This window comes from Xiphophorus hellerii, chromosome 18 (assembly GCF_003331165.1).
Source record: "Xiphophorus hellerii strain 12219 chromosome 18, Xiphophorus_hellerii-4.1, whole genome shotgun sequence".
NCBI classification, from domain to species: domain Eukaryota; kingdom Metazoa; phylum Chordata; class Actinopteri; order Cyprinodontiformes; family Poeciliidae; genus Xiphophorus; species Xiphophorus hellerii.
Window position 1 is genome coordinate 29882592 of NC_045689.1, and position 26417 is coordinate 29909008.

The window sequence follows — 26417 nt, forward strand, 5'->3', positions numbered from 1 at the left end:
CTAACCTTGTATTTTTGGGCACCAGAAACAACAAATTTGGTCTTTTATGAGGAAACTCTGGGTCGTCTAATCTATGATATTACCGACACGCATACTCAGTGACAGAAATAATAACAGCAGTTATCTGGTGACACAGAAATATAAATTTGTGTCATCAGCACATGGTAAGATACATTGACAGCGAGAATGCAGATATTGGATAAAGTGGGCCGAGAATGGAGCCTTGAGGAACTCCACATGTGATCTTTGTTCGCTGAGATTTAGCACTGCTAGTACGTTCTGAACCAATCTATAATAGGCTGAATACAGAGTCATCGACTGGAAGAAAAAAATTAAATCAATGCTGCCTTTCAGTCACTGCTTATTGTTTTGTGAACATGCTTTTAAAGGGGTTTAAAATTCTGGTTGTCAATATTTTGCTATCACAGAGTTTTCATAGAGTAATGCATCTAATGTCCACATGCTCATTCTCACTGCCTGTTAGCTTGCCAAAAGGACTCTACGCAACTTGTCCATCTGTTATAAAAAACCCCCAAAACAATTCAGCAGTTTGACAATATATCCAATGTAAAACACTGAGAGAGTCATGATGTGGAAACTAAAGGAGCCTCAGAGTTATGTTTTGTTCAGTAACAATCACAGGTGCTAAGCTATGAACTTTGTTTCTGTCAAACAGCAAATAACATAATTGTTAAAACAACAAAGAAAACCCAAGTAACACTAGTATTACTACAATCAGTGGGTGCCTTCTCTAGGTACTGGTGTGAAAGTCAAAATAACAAAAGATAAATCATACTGAGTAAACTTACTCAAAATGTTTGAGTATTTTAGCAACAGTAGGAATAAATGTTGTTTATCTGCTTTAAAAAAAATTTGATTATGCTCTACGTTTATTCTAAATGTTTGGATAAATGCTGTGAAACCGGCATGTTTTACTCAAGGTTGTATTATTCCAACAATTCCGTAGCAGCCCATGCCTAAGCCACAGACGGCTACATCTGTGTTTGTAGAGTATCGAACAGACGGGACGCCATATTCACTGTTTCAATCTAATACATGTTGCAGCTTGTTATGAGCGTAAATATTAAAAGTAGGGTTGGACTGCTCCAAGACTTCCAGGGAATATGCACAAATGCACACAAGTTTTTAAAGCGTCGTTAGCTCAACAACTCAAAAGTTTGTGGTGTGAATTAGTGTCAGGCCGGTGTATCCGTCGTACCTTGGCATAGTCTAAAGGCAGCTGATCCTCTGGACATTTGAAGACGCCCTCACTGCAAAACGAAACAGAGAAAATGTTGGTTTATGAAAAACACGCAGATAATTACACAGTACGGGTATTAATGAACCACAAAGTGCTGTCAAAAAGTCAAAAAGATTTTCTGAGCATCACTGCAGAGCACAGAGTTTTAGTCTTTTCAAGCTCACCCTTACTCTGAAAACTCCTCTGACTCATCAGGCTGCATGACGTACAGGGAACACACTTTTCCATGCGCCATGAAGCAAACTGACTTTAATAAGCTCTTTTATCCACTCCCCCCCTGCAGACGATGTGCTCTGTAGAGCGGCTATAGAGCTGCTGCAGAGGAAGCTAAAAACTACATTTTGTTCACTTTTATTTTTACTTAACCAGATAAGTTCCTTGAGAACATAATCTCATTTCCAGCAATGAGCTGGCCAGGAAGCATCGAAGCATCATACAACAGAAAACAGAAGAATAAGAAGAAAAAAACAAATGGAAATAAAACACAAATATTTGAGAAAATTAACTTCATTATCGACCTTTCACATATGTAATGTAACAATTATACATTATTAGTACAAAGTATATGAAAAAAAAAGACGACTGTGAGGTTGTTAAAACGGTGTCAATTTACAACTGGTAATTGTCCTGATAGTTCCGATGTGCAATTTGTCTGCTTCTCTTACTCATGGTGTTTTCATACTCGACAGTCTGGTAGACTTGGTTGGATTGGGGAACAAAATTGCAACATTTGTTACATTTTCAGCTGCTGCAGTTCGCTTTCAAACCACACTGCGTCAAACGAACCAAAACCTTTGAGAAACCTGTTCACCTCCAAACCTGTAGGGGCACTGCACCAAGAACTACTGAAGGAAACGACACAAAAACCTCTGAAGACGACGCTGAGCAAAACCTTCTTCGTAAAATGTAAACAAAAATGGAGAAGCATCAGATTTTAGCGGTTATAGGATTTATTTTTTGTCTTGGGCAAAAGACCAAAAGCCACTTCTCCCTGTAGTGCTAGACTCTCATGTTATTGTGGTTGTATTTACCCAGAATGCCCTACTCTTTAGTCCGAGTCTTACTTTTGGAGCAGTCTCCTGTCTGCTTGGTATTACCGCACCACACACGTCATCTGAACCAAGACGTAGATTTCTAGGCAGACCAGAGTTTGCTTTTGTTGGTCTGCATCAGAGTTCGATTGTGCATTCACGCCTTCGCAGTCGACAGGTTCGTCGACAAACCCAAACCAGAGTTTGATTAAAGCAGACTAAACGGGGTTGGTGTGAATGCACCCTAACTCATTCTCGTCTTGGAAAGTTTGCTTCAAACTTCTCCACGACTTCCTCCCTGACCTGTCTGCTGTTTTCCTCTGTCTTTATCAAGCTCATTGTTCACTAATGTTCTGTAACAAACCTCTGAGGCCTGAGATTAACTTATTCACTGATAGACTCCAATCTGCCAACTTCTGAAGGCAATTAGTTGCACTAGATGTTTACCTCTATGGGTATCAGAGTAAAATGGGACGAATATAAATGCGTAACACATCGTTCAAGTTTTCATTTCCCCTATACTTTAGTTGTACCTGGCTTTTCACATAAAATCCCAATAGAATACATTGAAGTTAGTGGTTTTAATGTGACAAAATGTGAAAAAGTTAAAGCAGTGTGAATATTTTCACAATGAATTGAATATAAGCTCAAATCTTGCAACAAAGGTACTAAAATTGCCTCCTCTAACCCAGACCATGCCTCGGTTACAGCTAAACTAATTAGGGAGCAGTGCTGTTCAGAGAGTGTTTGCCTTTTAGTGCTTTAATTCGGTCATCAGCGTCACCTGACCTTAGGTCCCCGAGGCACAGGAACACGGGACGGGAGTGTGTGTGCACTGCCCTCTCCGTCTACCCAGCTGTGAAACGCGCCTGCTGATGCTGACGGCGACGGGAGGGGGGATGGGAGCAGAGGTCAGGCCCGAGAGCGAGCGAGGGAGGGCTGATGGAAAGAGGGGTGGAGGAGGGAGGTTAATGCATGACGGCACAGCAGTAATTCTTCTCCATTAGGGTTACTGTGTCAGCAGTGAGCCAGAGACCAATTAACAAAACCACAACGGGCCGTGAGGGAGGGTCGATCGATTGGAAGCCTGCGAGAGTCCACTCAGCATCTCTTGTGTGAAACCATTTACTGAACTCATCGTCATCATCGCCGAAGAATGCGCGACAGCCAGCCAGCCAGCCAGCTCCGAATGTCCCGCGACAGTAGACCCCGATAGGAGATGGGAAGTGACAGGGCCTCGGCTTCCGATGGGAGAAACGCAGAGGGACGGCCCCGCGCCGTCCAACTCTGAGACACGGAGAGGCAGAAAGGCGAAAAAGAGCCGAGTCACCAAGAGTCAGGATGATTTCCTGTCCTGGCTGCAGAGACGATTACGTGTCTAGCACCACTAGCAAACAACTGCACGCAATTCACTCATGGGTTGAATTCACATCGACTCGGTGAAACCACAATGACATGTGGTAGAGCTACGGTTTCATTTGTATGTTAGAAATCAGCTAATGGCCACAATTTTTCCTGCTCAGTGGTTCGCCTAAGAACCAAAGTCTCGGTTCGGTTGAAGTGAACTCTGGCGCGGTTCAAATGCATATGTGAAAGCAAAGCAGGCCGGAGCTGGAAGTCGACTAATGAACGGGGCGTTCTGTGTAAATACAACCAAAACAAAACAAGCGAGTCTTGCGTGAGCAGGAGAAATAGCTTGTGGTCTTTTGCTTAAGACAAAACGAGAAATCCTACAACCGCTAAAATCTGATGCCACTTTTTTCTGTTTACATTTCATAAAGAGGAAGTTACGCTCAATCTCTTCCTGAGAGGTTTTTGAGTCATTTCCTTCAGTGCTTCTTGGTGGATAGGAAGAGGGGAACAGGTTTTGAAAAGTTTTGGCTTGTCTGACACGATACAGTGTGGAAGAGAACTGCAGCAGCTGAAAATGTAACAATTGTTGGAATTGTGTTGGAGTTCAATTACCCCAATTGAACCGAGTCTACAGGACGAAAGCTTCTCTTCTAAAGCATTTCCAGAGGCCAACCATTACTGACACTGGAGTCGACATTGAGTCGGATCACTGTGTCCCTGTGAGCGTTTCATGCAGTAAATACCATGAGGAATGCAGTGCTGCACTATTCATCTTGTTTTATCTCAGTATCCCTGCAAACAAATATCTTACATCTTTTAAAATCTCCCAATCAGCTGATCTCTGACGTGATCGCTACCAGCAGTGCTAGAAAAACAGCAAACACCACAGCATTAACACCAGGCGTTATTAACAATGTCTGCTAATATTAAAACACAGGAAAACTGACTCTGAAATTATGTTTATGGATTCAGCGGAAAACTTCCCCTGTCAGAGCAACTCTATGCAGCACTCGGTGGTGGATGATTAAAAAAATAAGTAGCTGGATGAAAAGAGACAGTAAGATTCTGTTAGTCTGATGCAAATCAGACTTTTTATTAATTATGAAGATTGGTGGTTTTACAGGTTTGTCTTATATTAAGAAGAATAAAAACTAAAGTAACATTTTGGGTAATTGAAAAAGGCTATTATTTGATGATGGGGACCCAGAGCCAGATTTAGCCTCAGTGTAAACACAAAGAGCTGGTGTAAAGCAAACACAGGCAGCAGTTGAGCTTCAGAACCGGTTTGGTGAAAAAAAATAAATTAATTAAACAAACAAATTTATATGTTTGTGAGTAGGTGTTCACCAGTGAAGCCAGAGAAAGCACGAATGGTGAAACAGGACGTTATAGGATGTAAATTAAACAGTACTCTCAACGACACGTTCAATGTTTGCAACTCATTCAGGCTGCAAGAGAGTGAGAGAGAGCAGGACTTCCAATATAAAACAGGGAGACTACATGGAGCACAACAAATTTCTTCTCATGTTTCCTTTTAAACCGAAAGTCTTACGTTTTAAGCAGGTCTGTCAGAAAACATGCAGGATTAAGAAATTTCTCTACCAATAATAAGAGTCGTGAAGGCTTCAATGGTAAAAAATTGCCTCTAAAAATAATAAATTATCTAAACCAAGTTAGGCTGATATGTTAACAGCTACCGTTTACTGTCTAGTCAATGAGCATCAGGGGACAAATTCATCAGCAATTCTTCTGTGTGGGGACGAGGGGAGCAGCTCTGACTGGACTCCGTACTGTATAATACAATCACATCATTAAAATTTAACCACCTCCCTCCGTCTGCTCGGCTGCTCAAATACTCACGTTCACATCATATCTGCCCCCTCTCCCCTGTATAATTGCCCTTTCTCTCTCCCCACTCATCCCCAAATCTTCTTAGGCAGCGTCCATTCATCCAGCTCACACCACCAACACAACCGTCACAACATCCTTTGGTCCCTCTGCGCAGCGCTCCTGACAGGCAGACGGCGAGAGGTACAAATCCCTCCAGATTAATTTCACCGGTGCAGACCGAATCGTGGGGAGGGAGGAGGGTTTTGTTTTTCCAAGTGACAGCAACCAGCCCCAACCACACACACGGAGGACGAGTTGGTGACAGTCAGGGTCCCATGAGGAACCTTGAAGTGCCGTCTATCGATTAACAGAACAGAGAGACTCCTAAACAAACCCCCATGTTTACCAGAGAGGTAGGAACAACCGACGAGACGCCCTGAACAAACCCAACCAAACGCTTTCGGGAGCGCAAGACTGCAGCACTCTGATGGGCTGAACTTACCGTTGCCATCGACCCGGGAGGCGTCGGGAGCCTCGTCCGAACCACCAATTTAGCTCTACCGACTTTCATCTTCATGCTTATGCCAAACCTTCTTGCCTTTTCAAGCTACAACTGGGATTAACATTAATTTTCTCAAACAGAAGCTGCCTTGCAGGCTGAAACCCAACCCTTCGCTCAGGAAGTTTGGAGAGAAGTAAGACTTCTGCTTCATCTCACACAGGTTACTGTAATCCCTCAAAATCTGTGTGAAAAGTCCGGATTTCCTTTTGTCTGATCCTCCCGTTTATATCGATGACGATGGCTGTTTTCCTTGAGACAGCCAGGAGAGAGGGATGTTTGGCAACGGAGTTCAAATTGATATGCAAAATAATGTGGCACAACCTAAACTAATGACGTATAGATTAGAAATGAATCAAGAAATTGGCTGGTAACTGGAATCAGCTGATTATCACCTTTACATTTGTGGTCCTATTGAGCAGAAGTGCCTTAGAAGTGACTTAATATTCCGTGGTAGATTATGACGTGGGATAATTTAAGTATATTTTTTCCTTTTAAGTTTTTTTTTTTTTTTGAGCTTTCAACCTGTGTAATGGCACATGATGGACTTGCTAACGTCCATCCTGTTAGCAAGACTTTGGTCTTTGCTATGATAACACTGCTAATCATGCTAATTCTTAATATAAGATGCTAAAGATACTTTAACATGTCAACTCTGTGCCCAATTTGTCTTTGTTTAAAATATTAGTAAATACCATTTTTATAGCAGCTGTTTTCTCATACAAATGACCTGATGTCACATCTGCTCCTTATATTAAACCATTCCTGAGATAAACCACTGATGGCAGAACATTTCTTAAATCCTGCTCATTTATCTTCTCATATTTTGGTCCCTAGAATGAAATATAACTGGTTCAAATCTGTTTTAATAGATCAAAGTCGGAAATTGGAAATGGGCCATAAAATTGTCTCTTTTTGGGTTTGTTATGTATCCGAGTCCTTGAACAGTATGATACAGCATACTGTACAAAGCTGTTCTCTTCTTTCGTGTCTTTCAGAAATGTTTCAGAAGATACATTTTTGGGTCTTGATTCAGCTTTAACTGCCTCAACATTTTGGTGTTCTGTTTGTAAAAGTTTGTACGGCATGTTTCCACATAAATAAAAATAAAAAAATCTTCGGGTAAATTATACCCCGACTTCTTCCACTTTAATAAGAGAAACTTCACTCAAAAGAAAGCTAAATGTTTTTCCAAAGATTTAACAGTAGATTGTTGTGTTTTCCCAGAAACCTTTGAAGCTGTCAGACCACAAACCATAAACTTGCTGTAATTTCTTCCAAATGACACTCAATGAGCTACTGGTTAGCATTTCTTCAGTGCAGCGCAAACTGGGACAAAAGTGACCCAGACATTTGTGTCACAGAAATTGAAATGTGAAAGAGTTGTAACATTGGCTTTCGCTCGGCAGGTATGTTTTGTTTAACTGCACTGAATTTATTAGACTAAAGACGGGGAGGAGCAGCTTTACTTTCACAGAACGTATCCCCGTACCTGCCCACTGGTTGAAAGCAGCTTCTCTTTCTGTGCAGGATGTCCCTGCAAAATGATGCAGTTCTACATGTGGGATGTAATGCCTACGTAATGAGCGACCTGTGGTGTGAAGGAGATTATTTCCTGTTAAAGACTAACAGGAAGTCAGAGCCATGTTAGCAGCCTGTTAGCAAAGTATAAGTAAGTACCGATATCCAAAGATTTAACAATAACCGGTCATGGACAAACATATTAGTAACAAGCAATCGTTTATTTTATTTTATTTTTTTTACATAATCCTGAGAAAAGTTTGGAACTGAAAGTATTCTTTCTTACTTTCCAAAAGCCAGACTTTTTTGTGATCATTTAAAACCTGTAATAAAAATAAAACCTTTACAAAGTTCAAAGTTTTCCTTTGAACGGCTTTTTATTCGTTTTCTGTCCAACTGTTAACATGGGGAATATCCCCATCAGAAATGCTCGTTCTTTGACACATTTGATTTATTTAGGACAAGGTATTTGCAGATGCAGAGTTCCAGTTCTATTGATAATTCATTGAAATCAATGGCATGTTTATCTATGAATCTACTGTATGTCCAGTTTAACATAGTCACCAATAAATGTCTTTGCAAATGGTAAAAAAATAAAAAAGGTGACTGCAAAGTGATGAGATCAACACGTCTCAGAACTATGAACAAAAAGGGACTGTATTTGAAAAAAAACACCAAAATTAGTAGTTTTTGGAATTTTTATACCTAAACATCAAATCGTAGGTCAGATTTGAGTGGCTTAACAAGCACAAAGAAACATTCTTCCAAGTATTGTAACAAGAAGACAATAGAAAATTTGAAGGGACAATTTATTAAGTCCACTACAGAGATTCCAACACAGTCTGAGGAGTAGGAGGTGTAACGGTAACAGATGGAGGATATTACATCCATGGTTTGACTACCAACTTCTGGAGCTTTGAAGGAAGCCCACTTCTCTCCGCCAATTTGCCGCCTAAAAAAACAATAATAAAAGCGACTGGTGCCACAAAATAAGCAAGTAACTCAAGACTTTTGGACTGTACTGTCCTTTAGAATAGTAGCTTTTGAGCTGTTGGCAAATGATTTGTACATGGAAAAAAAAAAACATAAAGCAAAAAGTATCACATGCATCCTTTTATGTTTAACCTTGCAAATGTGATGCACTGACAAAGAAAACAACAATAGTTCTCGCTTTTAATTGTTGGTTTCTGATCTTGTGCTTTTTTATTTATTTTTTTTAAATCGCTTTTGTAAATCAACCAAGCAGATTAGAAGATTCAAATTAACAAATTAACAGGCTCTCAGTTGAAATTTGATGCTAGTTTTCTGTTGTGGTTTTTGACATGCGCGTGTTGGGAGCCAGCAGTGAAATGACTATCCTGAAATTTGACACCTGCAGGATCATCTCTGGCCACAAACCCTCCTTCTTCCCTCCTCCCCACAGCCGTCTGAAATGAAGCAACAATGGCTGACAGTCTGCAGGTCACGCTCATCGGAAAGACCGAAATAAATCACGCCCGACTCTCTGTCAGACGAGCCTGAAAGGATAAGTGGAAAACGATCCGTTCATTGCCTACATTTGTTTTATGTTCGTTTTGAAGCTCCTTTCTAGTTCACGCTTCTCTCTAGGAAGAAAAAAAAAAAATACTATTTTTGTCTTGTTGCTTTGGCAAAAAGGGAAAAAAATGATGCAAGTGGAAGAAAGGCACTACTACTAAAGTGTGCGTGTGTGTGTGTGTGTGTTTGTGTGCATGTGTGTGTGGGGGTGGATATCTGGCCTCTTTCCCTGGCTTCTCTCCCTGCGCCCCATGCAACCCATTCACAGCGATGTGGCTCCAGATAGGAACACATGAAAGGATGCTTTTACTACGAGCTCCACACAGTTTAAAAAGAGAACCGAACGAAATACAAATCGGATTCTGATGCTGCTGGACTTTGATTCGGACAGAGAGTATGTTCCGGCTGTGTAAAACGCAGCACTGAGCCAGAACACCTGGGGCCGCGATCGCTGCGTCTGCCGTCACTGCTTATGTAATGAGCTTGGTTTCTCCGTGCCGGTGCACCTCGCCGTGTTGATGTTTGTGAGCTCGGGCCATCTGTGAGCGAGGTCGCTGGAAAAACCTTGCTTTGCTTTCCTGAAATGTCACCTTTACCAGATAAAGACTACTAATGCCGTGTTTATGTTGCATGGACTGACTCTGAACCAGTTTTCAGAGGTCGGCTTTCAGATTCTACAATAGAGTATCAGGGCCGCAGTGAGAAGAACTAAAAAATAAAAACACAAAATTACAAGACCAAACTCGTAAATCACGAGAATAAAGTCATGATATTACGAGTACAAGTTCATAGTACTATGAGAAAAAAGTCATACGAGAATAAAGTAATAATATGAGAATAAAGTAATAATATGAGAATAAAGTTATCATTTTGACAATAAGGTTGTAATTACGAGTATAAGTTTGTAGTATTACAAGAATAACATCGTAATATGAGAATAAAGTCATAATAGTTTGAAAAGTCATAAAATTATAAGAATAAAGTTAGAAAATTACGGGAACAATGTCATGCTGTTATGAGAAAGTCAGTATTTTGAGAACAAAGTCAATATATTATGAGAATATAGTCATAGAATGACTATTCATGTACCATTTTATTCTCATAATATTATGACTTTATTCGCAATGTTTTATTTATTATTTTTCTTAGCGTGGCCTTAATGCTTCTTCGTAAATGTATTTTATTTTATCTGGCGATTCCAGTCCTGACCAAAACCCTCCCTTTACTGGACGGCCGTCCTCACTTTAATGGCTGAAATCAGTTTGAATTAGTGATAGGTTAAAAACATAATAACGCTACGAGAAATGCAGCTCTACACACGACTGCAGCCATCAGTAGACGGGGAGCCACCTGCCTGAGGGTGGGCTGGCTCCAGAAATGAAGGACAGGCTGGACGCAAAGGGTCAGAGGGAGGAGGAGAAGCCATCTGCAGGATGAGAGGAAAAGCCTGCGAGTTGGCATAATCCACTCTTAAGTGTGAGTGGAGGGGAGACACAGCTTATAACTAGTCATAATCCCCATCGCACTGTTGTCCTCCATCAGCATGATTGGACTCTGACATGGAGCCCATATCACTGCGGGAATGTTCATGACCCGACGAGCTTCATCCTGGTTCTCAGCTTCTTCTGGGAATTTGATGAATTTACAGGACTCAAACTTTTTGACTTCTAGGATCTAAATGGGAGTTCCTAAAACATTTTAAAAAAGAGGAAAAAAATACACTCCTCTAATCTACGATAATACTAAAAGCTTGTAAGCTTAGTTTGACTTTAGGGGAGCTAAATATGCTAATATCTAGAGAGATTTCCACTCAAGTTCTGAGTATCATGTCACGATTTACAGTTCAAAAGTTCACAAGTTATTTTAGGCTCTCTGCCAAGTGAAAGATGTCTTGAGAGAGTCCGAGTCTAACCCTGTAGAGTTACCCCTTCGTTTCAAATGAAAGAGAGAGCCCACGAAACGACACATTAGAACAACAACTAAACTTCATCATGAGGCACCGTCTGATGTAGAAGTAGAGCAAGAACCCCATATAGAGAGGTCAATTCCCAGCCTTGGTAGCTTTGTGGCCTTTTCATAGATAAGTTTCATGTCTCCAAGTAATTTGCGTGTAATTTACACAATTTCTTCCTTTTGAGTTTGTTTTATTAACATGCTAATGAAGATGTTCCTGTGAAGCTCTGGTGCTTTTTGTGTAGTTCTTGGCTGCTGCCGTAGTCACAGAAACCTTAACTTGTGGCTTTGTGATGAACAAGTCATAATCCCCCTGGCACTGTTGTCCCTTCATCAAGTGAAACTGGTTGTTCCTGCGATTGGTTGTTCAGTTTCCATTCAGCAAATGTAGCTGAAGAATGATCAATTTATTATATGCAGTACTGACAGGACTTGAATCAGCAATATCAGGAAGCTCAATAGACACGACCCGGGATTATTCCTGCAGTCTTGGCGCGATGCTCAGGAGGAGTGAAGCAAATGTCACGGTCACACAGCGGGAAAGGTTGTCATGTCAGATTGTCAGTTACCGAAACCACACAAACACACAAAAACACCCTCATAAAAGTGCATTAGGGATCAGTGCAGAGTAAAAAAAACTTGGGTGGTCCAAATGCCTCCGTCTGTTAAGACTGCGGGAGTGTTTTACGATTGCGTGATCGTACTCTCTGTCGCACAGTAAACTGCTCAGCAGGAAACAATGTTCACGTGGAGATTTTTTTTTAATGCGAGACCGAGCATAAAGAAAGTTTTTTTTGATGCTGTTAAAGTTGAGTCGGCGCAACTAGCATGATTATCACTGTGTGCTGCACTGATGGGTGTTGTAGCTGCCTTAGTGGAGAAGAAACAAGGCTAGGCGTCTAACTAGCTCCTTAAACTTGGAAATGAAGGAATTTGTCACAATTGGGAGGTTCAGCGATAGAATCTGAACTGTCAGAGGACAGTGTCCATGGAGTCCACGTGACTAACAGAGTTTGCATGGTACTTCCAAGTATGTGGAAGCCTTTAGTCTTTAGTTGGGAGCTCTGACAAACAATGTATAAATACAGACATAAAACATATGTATTACATTACTGGTTAGAGAATGAGACCATGCAGTACGTTGTAAAATGGGTGAATCACAAAAGGCCTGGGAGTTATGGAGCCTAATAATGGCATCTTCCCATTTGAGTGACCTCCTTCTGTCGCAAGAGACTAAAAAATAAAACTGTTATAAATATGAAATTATCTATTAAAAAAGAGCTCCATTTAAAACAAAGGTCATTTAATCACAAAGTGTTAATACATCCAAGAAACGGCTTAAAATCAAACAAATACCTTTTTCGTAATGACTGTGGATTCTCTGCTTTCGGATTAAGCTTAGAGTATCGGAAAACCAAAACCTTTTTCCCCATCGTTGCTGATCCTAATGGATGAGTGGATGATAGAAAGCAAAAGTCCCCTCCGATGTGTGAGAGCGATCGCCCTCACCCACATGGTACCCAGAAGAGACCTCCGTAACTGCAGCGTACCCACGCAGACGATGGTCTGCCCTACGTACATGAAAGGAAAGGAGGGCTTGAAAGGACACACTTTACATCTGATGTGGTTTAAGAGCGGTTAGTTAAGGACCAAATTTGGAGATCAATAAAAAGTCCGTAGCTCTAGCATGTCAAAGACGTGAGAAGGACCTACTGGCCCGCAAAGAAGTGTTAAAAGCTGCCGTCAAGGTTGTAGAAGGTGTGAAACGTCCCACTCTCGATTCTACTACTCACTTTCACACTACTGTGAGGATTCAAATGCTATACCAAAGAACCAAAGAGTGTTATTTAGCGACAAATGGAAGCGTTTACAGCCTATAAAAGTTTATTTTTCTTTCATGCACATGTAAATTCTGGCTGGTTTAATCACAGATGGCTGTTCTAATTTTAGCTTCACGTCAGAGGGCAGATGTCTGCTGAAAAGGACTATCTGCAGTGACGACAGTCGGATTTAAATGCCTGCCATGAAATTAAACGATCTAAGAATCTCCCGAAAAAGAAAAAAAAAAAGTGGGTTAGTAAAAAGGGAAGGCGGCTGCCAACTGTATGCTGCATATGGTGATGGGAAGGCAGCAGCAAACACAGTCGCGTCGTTTTTCCTCCGAGCAGCATCAATGAATCAGCTACTGGAGTCACAATCATCCCGACGCGCAGCGTGAAATCGCAGCTCTAACACAGATTAAGTGTGAAGGGAGAAGTGTATTTCCAGCTTCTGCTCAAGCTGTCAGTCAAATCAAGAAAGACGAGATGAAATGCATTTTTTAAATCGGTGCCATGTCTCTAAAATTAATGCGTTATGTAAGAGGATGCAGGCTAAACGTACCAATGCTGGATTTCAAGATCCTTTTTTAAACCACCTCTTCAATAACTCAATAACCACAATAACTTAAAAAGATTTAAAACACTATGATATTGGGAGACATTATTGAATATTTTTATTTTTTTTAAATTTGCTGAGATTGGTTCAGCTCATATTGATTCGTCGTAGCTTGTTGTAATTTAGCTTGGTTTAGCCTTTTGTAGCTTGTTTCACCACAAAAATTGTAACGAGAATGACTGCCAGTGTTGGATTACAGATTTATTGTACTGGATAATTCCGGATTGGTTGTATCTGCTGTGGATTTGCCTTTTTTTAAATAAATATTCTTTTTAAAAAAGGGTTATTATTATTTTAGTTAATTTCATCTCACCTTAGCTTAGCGTAGTACAAAAACTGGGAACAAACAAATTTGTTAATCTCGAATTACATATTAAAAAAGATGACTCTAGGTAGACATTTTCTGCTTTATTCACTTTTTATTTCTTAAACAATTTGTTATCCTTATTTTAGAAAACATTCAGCTCGAGTTAGCTGTCTTTAGCTTAGCTTTGTTTACCATGTTTTATTTTGACAAAGACAATAAATGAACCTGCACTTCTTAGAAACTGCGTTAGCTTACCTCACTAAAGCTTCGGAAAGTTGACTATTATTAAATGGATTGTTGTTTTTCTTTTCTTTCTTTAACAAATTGTTTGATCACTTTTAGAAAGATGCTAGCTTAGATTTATTTAGCATTGCATGACTTATTGGCTTAATGTAGAAAATTAATTATAATTTCAGAATTGGCTTAGCTGAATTTATTTAAGATCATCTTGGTTGAGTTTAGCTTGTTTAACATGGCATATGTTGCACATTGATAAATTGATTGTTTCTTATTTGATTATTTAATTAGGAATTGTTAAAACTTGCTTTATTAAGTTTAGTTTGTTTTAGCGCAACACAAACAATTTAATTTGTAGACAGGCGCGCTATGATAAACGCTCCATTCTATTCCAACTAATTCTCAGACTGGAATTTTCATTGTAGGTTAAATTAGCAGAGAATAAAAAAACATCTGATTTGCCTCAACAATAATAATAAAAATCAAATCACAAACACCTCTATTTAATAATCTACCACTACATAGTCTGTCTGTTCAATCCTATAAAAGCCTTTGTACAAAATCAGGTCATTAACACCTTTATGTATTAAACAAAGCTGTTAGCTGTAATGTTAGCCCCATATCTAGCATACGTGGTATAAATCCTCTGACCTGTTTAGATCTTCTAAACATGTGGCGCACAGCACCGCCATTTAATGTTGTCAGAAGACCTGACAGATGGTGCATGGGATGGTTAGGAGCTTAATGCCCACTAAGTCCAAAGAAAAGGATTTTCTTATTATAAAACAAAATTTGCAAACTTTCCCTTACCATTTATGATCCCAGACATGAAGCCATTCTTCTACGAAAACAATGGATTAGCTAAGGATTCAAATCTCACAATAAATCCTGTTACACAGGCAGAGCGGGAGATGCAGCCCTGAGTTAAAAGAAAAAGCTAATCGGCTATGAATTCAGCAAAAATGAAAACTATTCAATGATTATCTAATGCAAAGGAACACATTTTCTTTTTACATATAATTGCGTTACACAGCATATTTGCTACATCAACACACAGAAAAACTCAACACCTTTTAGTTCCGTCTTCAAAATCGGCCAAGGTTAGTTCCAGCAACACCACAAACCAAGAGGGAAAGATTAAGAACATTTTATTTTAGGCTTGGCCAACAGCTGTGACATCAATCAGAGGCCACTTAGAGCAAAGGTTTTACCATTTAGCAGCACCAACAGACAAGAGTTTGTTTCAGGAGAGGAACGGGACGATGAGCTGCCGCTCTCCTCATAAATCACACTGAATGCTACAGAGAAGTCTTTGGTTTGCTTATTTATGGGGACGACTTTCACTCAAGAAGCTCAACGTGGACAAAGACGACTGTTGTTTTTTTTTTTGTTTTTTTAATCTGTGCAGATCTTCTGTATGCCCAAGGGGAAAAGGAGCCTCAGAGAAACACAGCTCTGATCGTCCTCCGGTTAAAAAGAAAGTTCTTTGAGTGCTGCATGACTGAAACCTCTGAAAAACATGTGCAAAGAAGTGTGTTTTCAACAGGCTGAGAGAGAAAAAAAACAACAAAAACAGCAGACCACCGTAACGTGTCGTGTTAAATGCTTGAGTAGAGCTGTTGTTGCTACATCCGCCTGTCTCCAGGGAGCACTTACGGAGCTGATAATACTTTTCACACACAACAAATCAACTGCTTTATTTTTATTTACCAAACGCGGGTGGGAAAAAAAAATGAAGAAAGAAAATCCGCAAATCAAAGATTTATTGGCTTTTAAATATTCGGAGCTGCAAATAATTATTCTAGCTCGTCATTTCCAATAAAATGACATTGTGACCTGCAAACCATCGAGTTTGGCAAGATTTTGCAATATTCAAGTGTGTTAGTTGTGTAAATGGCTTAAAATGATGAATCAGTGTTTAAAAGGGAACAAACATATGATACTTTGCTGAAGAGTAGGAGGAGGTTTATTCAAGTCAATGAGACACGTGAAGGTGCTGCTGTGGATTAAAGAGTCTTTAAATTGCGTTAGTCAGCATGCGTAGGAAGACAGATCGCTATCCGGAGAGGTTAGGGACCAAAACTGCCGGCCAATAGCTGAAACCTGCAAATACTTGAGACCCCCCTCTAAACATGCTTTGTTTGTTGAACTTTTAAAATAGACAGTTATAAGGATGACTCATTAGGGGTGTGCCTAAAAAATCATTCAAATAAAAATCACAATTCTCTTTCACTAAAATTTAGAATTCATATAAAACGTTCCAAAATTGATTAAAAAAAGTAATTTAAAAAGACTTAATTCGCTAGCTGTCGGCCACCATTGTGTAACAACGTGTGATGTCATGACGTCAATGTAGAGACCAAATATCTGTGGACACGTTGCAACGTGATGTCACGGGCGCAACGTCCCGTCCATCAGCTCCCTGCTGGAGAGGACAAAACTGTGAAAACGACGATGATGACCATTGGTTTTCGCTGTCAAGTTGTCAACAATAACGCAATAAACCTTAAATGTGACATGCAAAAGAAGCTAATTGCTACTAATTGTCAACACTACAACTAGATCACAAGGTCCAAGGGTATCACATGTCAAAAGTCAGAAAAAAGTTTTCATATAAAAAGAAACATAGCGAGGGAGAGGGAAGTAGGTCAGTTATGCTAGCTTAATGTTGACAACCTTAAAATGTAGATGTGCTGCAGAGTTCAGTGTGTTTCATGCCTGTAAACATAACCAGCTGACTGTTTTGTTCTTTGCCTGTTTTTTGTTTTGGTGTTGAAACGTAAAGCACTAGTGGAGCTGTTGTAAGTCAGTTGCTATCCTAACTAATGTGGCGTTACGAGAAAAAGAAGAATACGAGTGGTATTGAGCTGTTCTTCAACACGTTTTTCTGCTTTCTTCTCCCTTTACTGTGGCGCACTGCACTAAATTAATAATATCTACATCTCCGGGTTTCATTTTAACGGAATTGTCCCACCGCTGCGGCAGTAAAGGAATCGTCTTAAGGCCCTCCGGTGTTGTGCGAATGTACAAATTTTTCAGACGTAAACAACATGGAACGTGTCTATAGGATGGGTGTGGACAGAGCATGCAAGAAAGGAAACATCTTAAGGCAGGTCACGCTACCACACCAGAAATATTTGGGTACAAGAATGACCCTAGCACGATCATTTGAGAATTTTAGGGCAAGCTGGCGATTTCTAAATTCTTGAATTTAGCAAGAAATCCCACCAGAGAAAAGAAAAGAAAAAAAAGTATTAAAAATAGTGTGGGAGAGCAATGTGCCAGTTGATGCCAGTATGAAACAAAATGCTCGAAACAAAATGTCCAATAGCAGATGGCACTGCTTTGAACAGTACAATATCACCAGAACAATAGTATAAAATGTTGAAGGAGCAAAGTGACTAAAATCTTTCCAGTCCCGTAAATACCAAATGTTCATAAGAAGACCTGAAAGCATGTCGTTGCCAGACCTTCACAATCAGATTGCAATCGTGTGTGTAATATTGTAATCAAAAGGAACTACTTGTATGAGATAATTAGTGGGATATAATATTTCAAGTGTCAAACCCTCTAACATCCTTTAATGTTAACAGGAGTATTTATCTAGGGCCAGAGATGCTCAAATCCATGGAGAGCAGTAAGGAAATTACATAACTGAAAAGACAAATGTTTCTTGAAACTGGTTGATTATAATAGATATTATCACAAATAAATATTTTCTAACACTAACCCAAGTTGGAAGGAAAGGTCCTGAGACACAAGGTTCTGGTCTGTCCTAACTTTGAAATTTAAATGGTTTTTGTGCAGTAAGTATGTGAAATTGAGTACGTTTGAAGTAGATTTAACGACAAAGCTGTTCAATGGCACCCGACTACTGAACGAACACAACCAGCTGGTGATTTAAAAAGCCAAGCGTGTCAGTTTGCGCGGTTTTGAGTATTTGAATGTTTCTGGGGCACAGAAACGCTCTGAAATCCCCGCTTACATAAGATCGCCGGCTTCCGCCATCATCCACGAGTCATCTTTGTTTCCCCTTCTACACAGGTTGGTATCTCCGTGGAACGGGAAACAGAAACGACTCTGCACGAAGGCGAACCCGCACCTTTTCCAGCTGACCCGCATATGAGATAGCAGGTGTGAATAAGCCGTTATCAGCTTTCCTGTGCAGGCGAACTATTCCGGTCCAATCCCAGAAGCGCACCTTTGGCCAGATGAATTAGTGAGGGGGCAGCCAGTCCAACCCATACAGTGTTTATGAAGACATACCCAACGATTCAGCCTCTATGCTGGTAAACCGATAAGCACATTTGTTGCTGCATCACATGAGCTCAAAGGTGCAGACTTCCAGGGTTTATCATTTGGATTTTCCCCTATCAGAGCGTATGATCTGCCAGGCTGTGATTCAGCCTTATTGCAGCGGCGAGTGCTGGCGGCACAGCTGTGAGTCTGATGTGTTGTGAGTCACTCCGGTTCCTCTCGGGGAAAATAATAATAATAATAATTTAAAAAAAACTTTTCCTTCTTGGCAATGTCTGAACTTTGCCTCGTCGCCGCTGTTCCATCCCCTGGGAGAGCGTGGCCTTACGTAACCCGAACATCCGTCCTATTTTGAATTTTGCATAAAGGCTTCTGTCGGTGATTCGATTGACGCCCGAGAGGTGTGCAGGGGACAAATTTAGATTTGTGTCCATGGAAACAGGGAGGGAAAGGGGATGGCTTACACACATCGGTGGGCTACATGACAAAAAAAAAAAAAAAACAGGCATGGATCAGCTGGTGCAGTCACATCTCAGACGTGCTGCAGGCCAACCTTATCAGCCACCGTCTGCGAAGACTCGCACGCACGTGACGCGAGACCAAAACAGCACGGAGAGCCGCACTCGCTCAAGCGCCTGGCTGTCCTTTTTGCTGTCCACCTCTCTGCTTCGTGGATGCGGCTCCTTTGTTCAGCGAGGCGAGGGGGGCTGACGTCAGATCGCCTCCTTTGTTTCGGAACGCCTCAGCTGCATTGTTCGCACGAGGCATGAAATTCTGCAACCTGCCCCCTCCCGTTTCCAGGAGCAACAATGAGGTAGATGACAAGATTTTTCAGTTGTTGAATGATAAAAAAAACAAAAACAAAGAGCAATGGGAGTAATTAGCAACAAACAGAGATGTCACCCATCTCTCACGGCAACTGTCAGGAGGAAGTGCTTTCGCTTTGAATCCTAGCAGATAAACAAGGAGCCTCTTCGGCTGCTTTAGGAGCAACACAGTGATTTAAAGCAGCAAGGCAGATAAATAAACAAAAGGTGCTGCTGGTGGGTTGCTGACATTGCCACAACTCACAATAACTTCTTTAAAAAAGAAAAACGTTAAGGGTCCTCAGCTCTAGGCTTGCTTTGGGGTTTTCTTGGCCAGCACTGATTCTTTTTTCTAAATACAATAAAAACACAAAAGAGAAAATAATAGACTGATGAAGGGATGAAAAGAATTAATTGACTTACAATGAATTGTTGACTAATGGTTTATTTGATTGCACCAGCTGAAAATGTAACAAATGTTGCAATTTTGGTCCCCAATCAACCAAATGTACTCAAAGAGGAAACACCCAAAGATGACTTTGTAGCGTAACTGTAATACAAGTGTTGAGTTAGAGCAAATGTCAAATGTGTACACTGCCCTCTAGATTTATTGGCATCCTCATAAAAACATGTGAAAAGCCGTAAAATCACCTTTATCTTTTATTCTAGCACCATAAATAACATTTTAAAGTAAATTAACTACCACATTCATTCAACATAATCAGTAATTTATAATCAGTAGTTTATCACTAAATGACTCCCGTTTCTCAGTATAGATTAGGAATATAGTGGCTCTACCCTGACATCTGGAGCTGCACCTGACCGAGCATTTCCTGCGCCGTCCTTTCATGGGATCTGCCGCTCAGTCAGGATGGAGGCGGCTCAGAGCGCTAAAGCTATTCTGACTGAGGCTCTCATTGAGTTGAAGCGAGCAGGGCTGAGGCACCTTGGCAGGAAGGAAGCAGTTGTCTGAATTCAACAGGAAAGAAAAAAAAAACCCACGCAACTGGGCAGTGACCTTAACATTGACGAGGGCCCCCGTTGGTTAAATGGCTGATTCAGTAAGCATCGGCCTTTAGCGAGGGGCTAAACGTCTCTGCCGACACCTGTTTCGGCTCCACAGAGAAGCCTTTCACTGAGGACAGGTGCCTCGGCAGCGAGCCGCCCGCTTTCCCCGGAGCTTCCTGCCCCAGCTGCCCTGCTGTCAGACACACATTCCTCACGTGCCTTCCTGCCACATTAGGAGCTGAATCAGAGCCACAGAATGACTTCCTGACACAAACGCTGGGGGTTAAACGTCACACAAGCTTCCGCTGCTCCGTGAGCAACGGTGGCATCTCCGTTAAGAGTTGGATTCTTGAGAAGCTAAGGATCAAGGTACCTGTTGCTTCATCTGGGTCATTTCTCAGAAGTCTATCTATAGTCGGAGAAACGGAAGAAGAAAACCGCTTTCGTTTACAACATATGAAGAAGTCGGTGGGAAATAAAGTGAGAAGAAAAAAAAAAAATCTCAGATAAAAAGGTTTAAGAAATGACTGAGCAAATTTTTTTTAGGTTGAACAAAACATGATTTAAGACTTTGCACCGAAAATCTGATTGTTTTAACACATTTTAAGGCCTGATTTTAAGATGATTTAACTTTTACTAATGACATTTCAAAACCAGTACCATGAAAACTAAAGGAGGGTCACCCATCACTTCTATTTAAATAACTGTTTAAAACTATGATTGCCATAAAATGAACTGCTAGCTGTAGTAAAACAAACAAACAAACAAAAAACAATAAAGGTATATTAATTTGATTTTAAATCTTGATATAAATACCATTAAACCAATGTTACTTTTTTCATTTTAAAGATATGAAACATTCAACTTTCAACTAGAGAAATCTTTTGTTCCATCAATTATAAATTACTCGACTTAATCAACTAATAAGCCCACAGAGTTTGCCCAACGTCCTGCAACGTCCTCTTGAAACGTACACGTTTAAATCCTGAAATCAGAAAGCAGAAGTAATTTGTGTGGGAGCTCCAGCACGTGTGTGTCCGTATGCATGTGCAGTGACTCTGCTCATTGACCTATAAACAACACAAACGCGGTCTGAAGGCAGGAGTAGAGAAAAGCAGAGATAAAGCACCACGGATGCTACGAAACATCTAAAAACAACCACAGCTCCGGAGACGCAAGCCTCGACTCGCACGCTGTGCAATGGGATACATGCAGGGAGCATGTGCGCTTCTACAAAACACACCTCTGTGTCTGGGCTGCCTTTTCGCATAACGTGCATACCCGAGCATGTGGAAGCAGCCAGCCACGCCGCTCGGCAGATCTGGGCCAGCTGGCAGCGGTCCAGCGGCGGGGCCGGGCCAAGGCGAGGCGCTTCGTCCCAGCATGGTCGCTGAGCGGAGGGGAAGGTGGTTCAGCACATAGCTGGAATGTTTCACGCCTTTGTTTTTAACCAAAAAGGCAGCAATATTCATTTTAAAAGGAGGTTTTATAGAAAAGGGCAAGTCGAGACATGTCCAGACTAGACTGCTACTTTTACTGGGGAGATGCTGTTCACTTCGTGGGCAGCAAACTACAGCCAGCAAGGAAACACTTCAAGTAACCAAAAGGTTTTCCTACTCCTTGATGAAGGTTACTTAATATTTAAAGAGACCAGAGGGACTAGAATATCAGTAAAAGGTGCATGCTGGAAAATATTTGGTGGGGAAAAAACAGAAGGAAATGTCTGACTTTTACCCCCAAAACCAGAGAGTAAGAACATACGTCTCGTCCACATGTAGCCGGGTCTTTATAAAAAATAAACATGTCCGCCATATCGTTTTAAAAAAATAACATCGCACATGGGAAAGGATTCAGAAATGTTTTCAGCCACGTGAACCCGCACACATTGTTTAAACATGCCAAACCCGTAGGGGGCAGTGTAGCGCAAAGCTGAAACCTACGTCAGCCAATCGGATTGCTTCAAAACAATCAGAACTTGCTGTTACTAATTACACATGGCGACAGGATGTTCATTTGTGTGAACCAATATATAGGTTTTAACTGATTTTACATATCTTGTTAGAATAAAACAATGTTAAAACATAAGACAGTGTCAATTGGGAATCATGTCAGTAGATGGATATATCTGCCCATAAATCTCTGTTTTTCCATGTCCACATGCAGACACAAATACTGAGTTTTCTTACATTTTCACTGTGGTTGGATATTTATTTTTTTTAGAAATAATTGTTTTTAGTTAAACATGCTCATTTTTAGGCCAAAACGCATAAAAAAAGTTTCCCCAGATTTCTGGCTGACCCGCACCCATATAATCTAGTATCTCTTTATCTACAATTTTTTAAAATCCAGAAATCAGAAACAGATTTGTTGATGACAAAATCCAACTCTAGATATGTGTCGTCAGGGTACAGTTTGTAAATCTGCCAGCAGCAACCCAGGCAAGTTGATGCCAAAGCTTCAAGCTAACGGCTAGCCGAAGCGGGTGATGGACCGAAGCAGAAAAACTACTTTTACATCAAACGGTTGCTCTGGAAACACTTGTTCTACATCTTTTAACAACACGTTCTGTTCTCACAACCTGTTTCACAGGGAGGCTCATTGGTGCTGCACCAGCTCAGTTGGATTTCCAGAGAAAATAATCGGCAGTCTCTGCAACCAGTGCCAACATGTAGCCAGTTTATGCTTTGGTTGCTGCCGGCCTCAAACCAACTTTGACATCTGTGACCAATTAATTTGGATTTAAGCCAAGAAAATACGCCATGAGAAATTGGGAGGAATCTTTTTAACCATTACAAAAATTCACAATTATACCTTTAAGTTTGAGATGGATCAATCTGCTGAAAACTACAAAAAACAGTAAGCAGAATAAAAACACTTTTCAGTCTAGGCTTTAAAGTACAATGTCCTCCTGGGGAATTTTTGTTTTCTTTACCTTCAGTATTAATAAACTACTATTAAATTTTAAAGATTTTACACAAGGTAAAGCTAAAAACAAAAGACTTAACCAATAAATATGCTCAAGACAAACAAGACACCTTGAACTGCCTCCTAATTGCATAACACAGCAAACTTTATGGGGACAAATCAGAAAACATCCGGAGAACTGGCTCAACCCGTCAGATGTGTTTAGTATCAATTGATTAAAAACTAAACAAAACGAACTAAAAATAGCCTGACTCGTCTTCTTCCGTAAGCTTTTCATTGCATGTAATGTGAAACAAATCTATGTCATCCAGGTGTAAAGACTGACTCACATTCTTCCTGTAAACCACTAACTGCCTTCATTATGCCTACTTACAACAAACGGCAGAGGCTGCAAGTATTTCCATGTAGACTCCAGAGCCGCGAGTGGCTCTTCGGACCATCCAAAATGGCTCTCGATAACTTTGGCTAGCGATAATAAAGAACTAACTAATGTTTTTAAACGTAGATATAATAACTAATACAGCTTACAGAAGCTTCTCAATCAGTAATTAGACTTAATTTCCACAACAGAATGTCGTGGAAATTAACAGCAATATTTTTTAGATCGACTTCTCTTGTCATTGGGTTGAAAATTTGCTTTATATATATATATATATATAATTTTCCAGAAATATCAACATCCCGCAAAAGAAAATGCTTAGGTTTTAGGTTAATATTTTAAAACCTAAAATTAGTAGTAAAATGGTGCTCCTTTTAAAACTGACAACAGAATCCCCATGGTAGATATTTAGCAAAGATTATAGGCCGTCTTTTTTTTCCACCCCGAAAAGTAACGCAACATTTGTGGCTCTAAATGAGTTTTAATTGGCTGGACCGAGGGCAAAAACGGTTCTTTGGACTGTCAAGGTTCACACAGAGTCTGCCAGCATGAGTCTGACATGAAGGTTTTGTCAATTTTGTGTGAGGTTGCTCTCATTCGTTCACATCCGAGGCAGAAGAGGGCATTGGCCATCGCTCTTGTGTTCGGAGCGTCTCTGCAGCTGTGTGAAATATTTGGGTTTGTTTTCTCTCATCAATGCAGCTGCATCTTTGAAGCCTCTCTGCTTCCTCTCAGGAGACAATCATCTAATCCCAAAGCTGGCCGGTCTACATCTGCCAGTCTCTGGAGTATATGTCGATGAGTCCAGAAAGGCTTTAGCAAAGTTTTACATTGAAGGCCTTAAAAACCGACGCAAGCTACTAGCATTAAAACACACAAATTCGACAGCTAGAGCTACAAAACGCAGAAAAAGAATATTTACATGAGGTTTGAAAACGTTTCAATTTACGCAAATAAATTACATTAAAGACCTATGTTGGAAAACCTTGAGATATTCCAGACTTTTTAAGGTACATCGTCGAGATGAGTTAATTCTGCGAAAAGCCAGTTTTTATCCCAGAAAAAGCTGAGAAGAGTTTGCTTATGAGAAATGCAGAGGCATGGAAACAAAAGGTCACATTGAGCACAACGGTTCAGATAGAAAAACTGGCAAGAAAAAAACCCTCCATTTTAAACAAGATGCTGCAGGTTCAAACTGCAGGTTCAGTTTTTTTCAAACTAAACGAGGGTAACGGGGATAAACGTCCACTCCCAAACTCCATAAAACCCTGTAATCTGGAGGTGTTTCCGGTTGTTTCTCTGGACTTTCTCTCAAAACAAACGGACTATTTTTGGCTCCAAGTTATATATTAAAGAACTTCATAGAAAAAGAAATGATAGCCGTGAAACATGATGACATTAAATGCAAATAAGTTGCTCCAAATCAAGCCCTTAAAGCTGAAACTGAGTGAACTTTTATGCTATTTTGGCTGCAGTTCAGAAAGTAAACATCAACGGAACGTTGCAGTGCAAAGTCCATTCAGTCTGCTGACATTATAGAAGCGTTCCCCTCTTTAACTTTACAGGTAAATTAAGGCTTCTTGAAGGAAAAAGATGCCCACTTATCTTAAAACCTCTTTTCCTCAAACAAGCACCGCTCTGTTCCCAAACCTCTCTGATCTCTGCATGTGTCTGTTGCTGCATTGACTGCGCTGAGATTTACTGGGCCACTTCCAGCTCTGTCGCCCCGATGTGCCGAACGGAGGCCCAAAAAGCCTCTCTGTGACAGAAAAGGACAGAGCTCTCCGGATCTGGACTTGGGACGCCCGAGGACACCTGCGGAGGCTCTGTGCGTCTCTGTGAGGACAGGGAGGGATGAGAAGGCGGTCTTTCATCAGCCCTCCTTGGCGCTGCCGCCATCTAGACACAGATACCCACTGAGATTCAAAGGCCCAGCTGCCTCGAAGTGGCAGACGTCTACACAACACCGGGCGCTGATGAAACACAAACTCCATTCAGGCACTTCGAGAAACGCCCAAACAACGTTTCCGCACAGCACTTTGGTGTGTGAGGAAGAAGAGCTATCGTCTCCTTATTTGGTTCATTTGAGGTTTCATTCAGCAAATTTGGACTTGTGTTGGACGTTCATATGGCTAATTTTGATTTAACAGTCATAAACAAATAGTCACACCCCCACCAATAGTTGGCTGAACGCCTTTTAGAAAGTAGCGCCTCAACTGCAAGCGTCTTGGAGCTGCAAACGAGCTTCTGGAGAAGTTGTGACTCGATTTTTGAGGGGGATTTGTAGAAACTGGTTGGTTTCCTTGTCCAAGAATGGCTTCCAGGTGCAGTTCATTTGTTCTTAATCTAGTTAAGAACAAATGAACATAGATATGACAGACAGAGAACATAGATATCCAGAAAGATATATAGAGACAGAACAGAAATACTGACATTTAGAAAGGCACACAGACAGAGAGAAAGACAAACAGATGTAGAAATGCAGAGATAAAGACAGCTAGAATGACAGGAAAACAGACAGACAGCCAGAAAGATGGATCGACAAACAGATAAACTGTTATCTGTAATTTTGACACAGTGGGAGGTTACATAAAATCCAAAATTGAAATGAATGAACCTAATTGCTGTTTTCAAGTGGATTATGTTCATCTCTTGTATCATCATTCATTCAACTGAACTCTGTATGCAAACTTCTGATCAGAACTGTTGTAACTCTGGCACTGTCGACCTGGAGCTCATTTTATGCTTTTTTAAGAGAGTTTGAACAAATTAAAAGAAAATCTCATCTAAACAAAACCAGTTCATCCCATTTCATTTATTACACAGACACTGAAATATAGAGGCAGAAGAAGGAAAGAACAAGCAGTTTTTTTTTTCCCATCTGCGTACCTCTAACACCAGAACATGGAAGCAGCATGAGTGATGGATGCAAACGTTGCACCGCATGTAAGACCAGCTGCAAAGTTAAAACATGAAACTGAATCTTCCACTTATTCCAGGTCAGAGGGCGACTGAGGC

General features: G+C 40.6%; 1 protein-coding gene across 2 annotated transcripts in view; it reads right to left on the reverse strand.

The window, feature by feature from the left end:
• The window catches only part of traf4a (tnf receptor-associated factor 4a), a 45061-nt gene that overhangs the window by 12316 nt on the left and 6328 nt on the right, over positions 1-26417 (reverse strand). For both annotated transcript variants that reach the window (XM_032590668.1, XM_032590667.1), the window contains one exon: positions 1220-1271. In XM_032590668.1, the coding sequence (XP_032446559.1) occupies positions 1220-1271 (52 nt within the window). The remainder of the gene's footprint in view (positions 1-1219; positions 1272-26417) is intronic.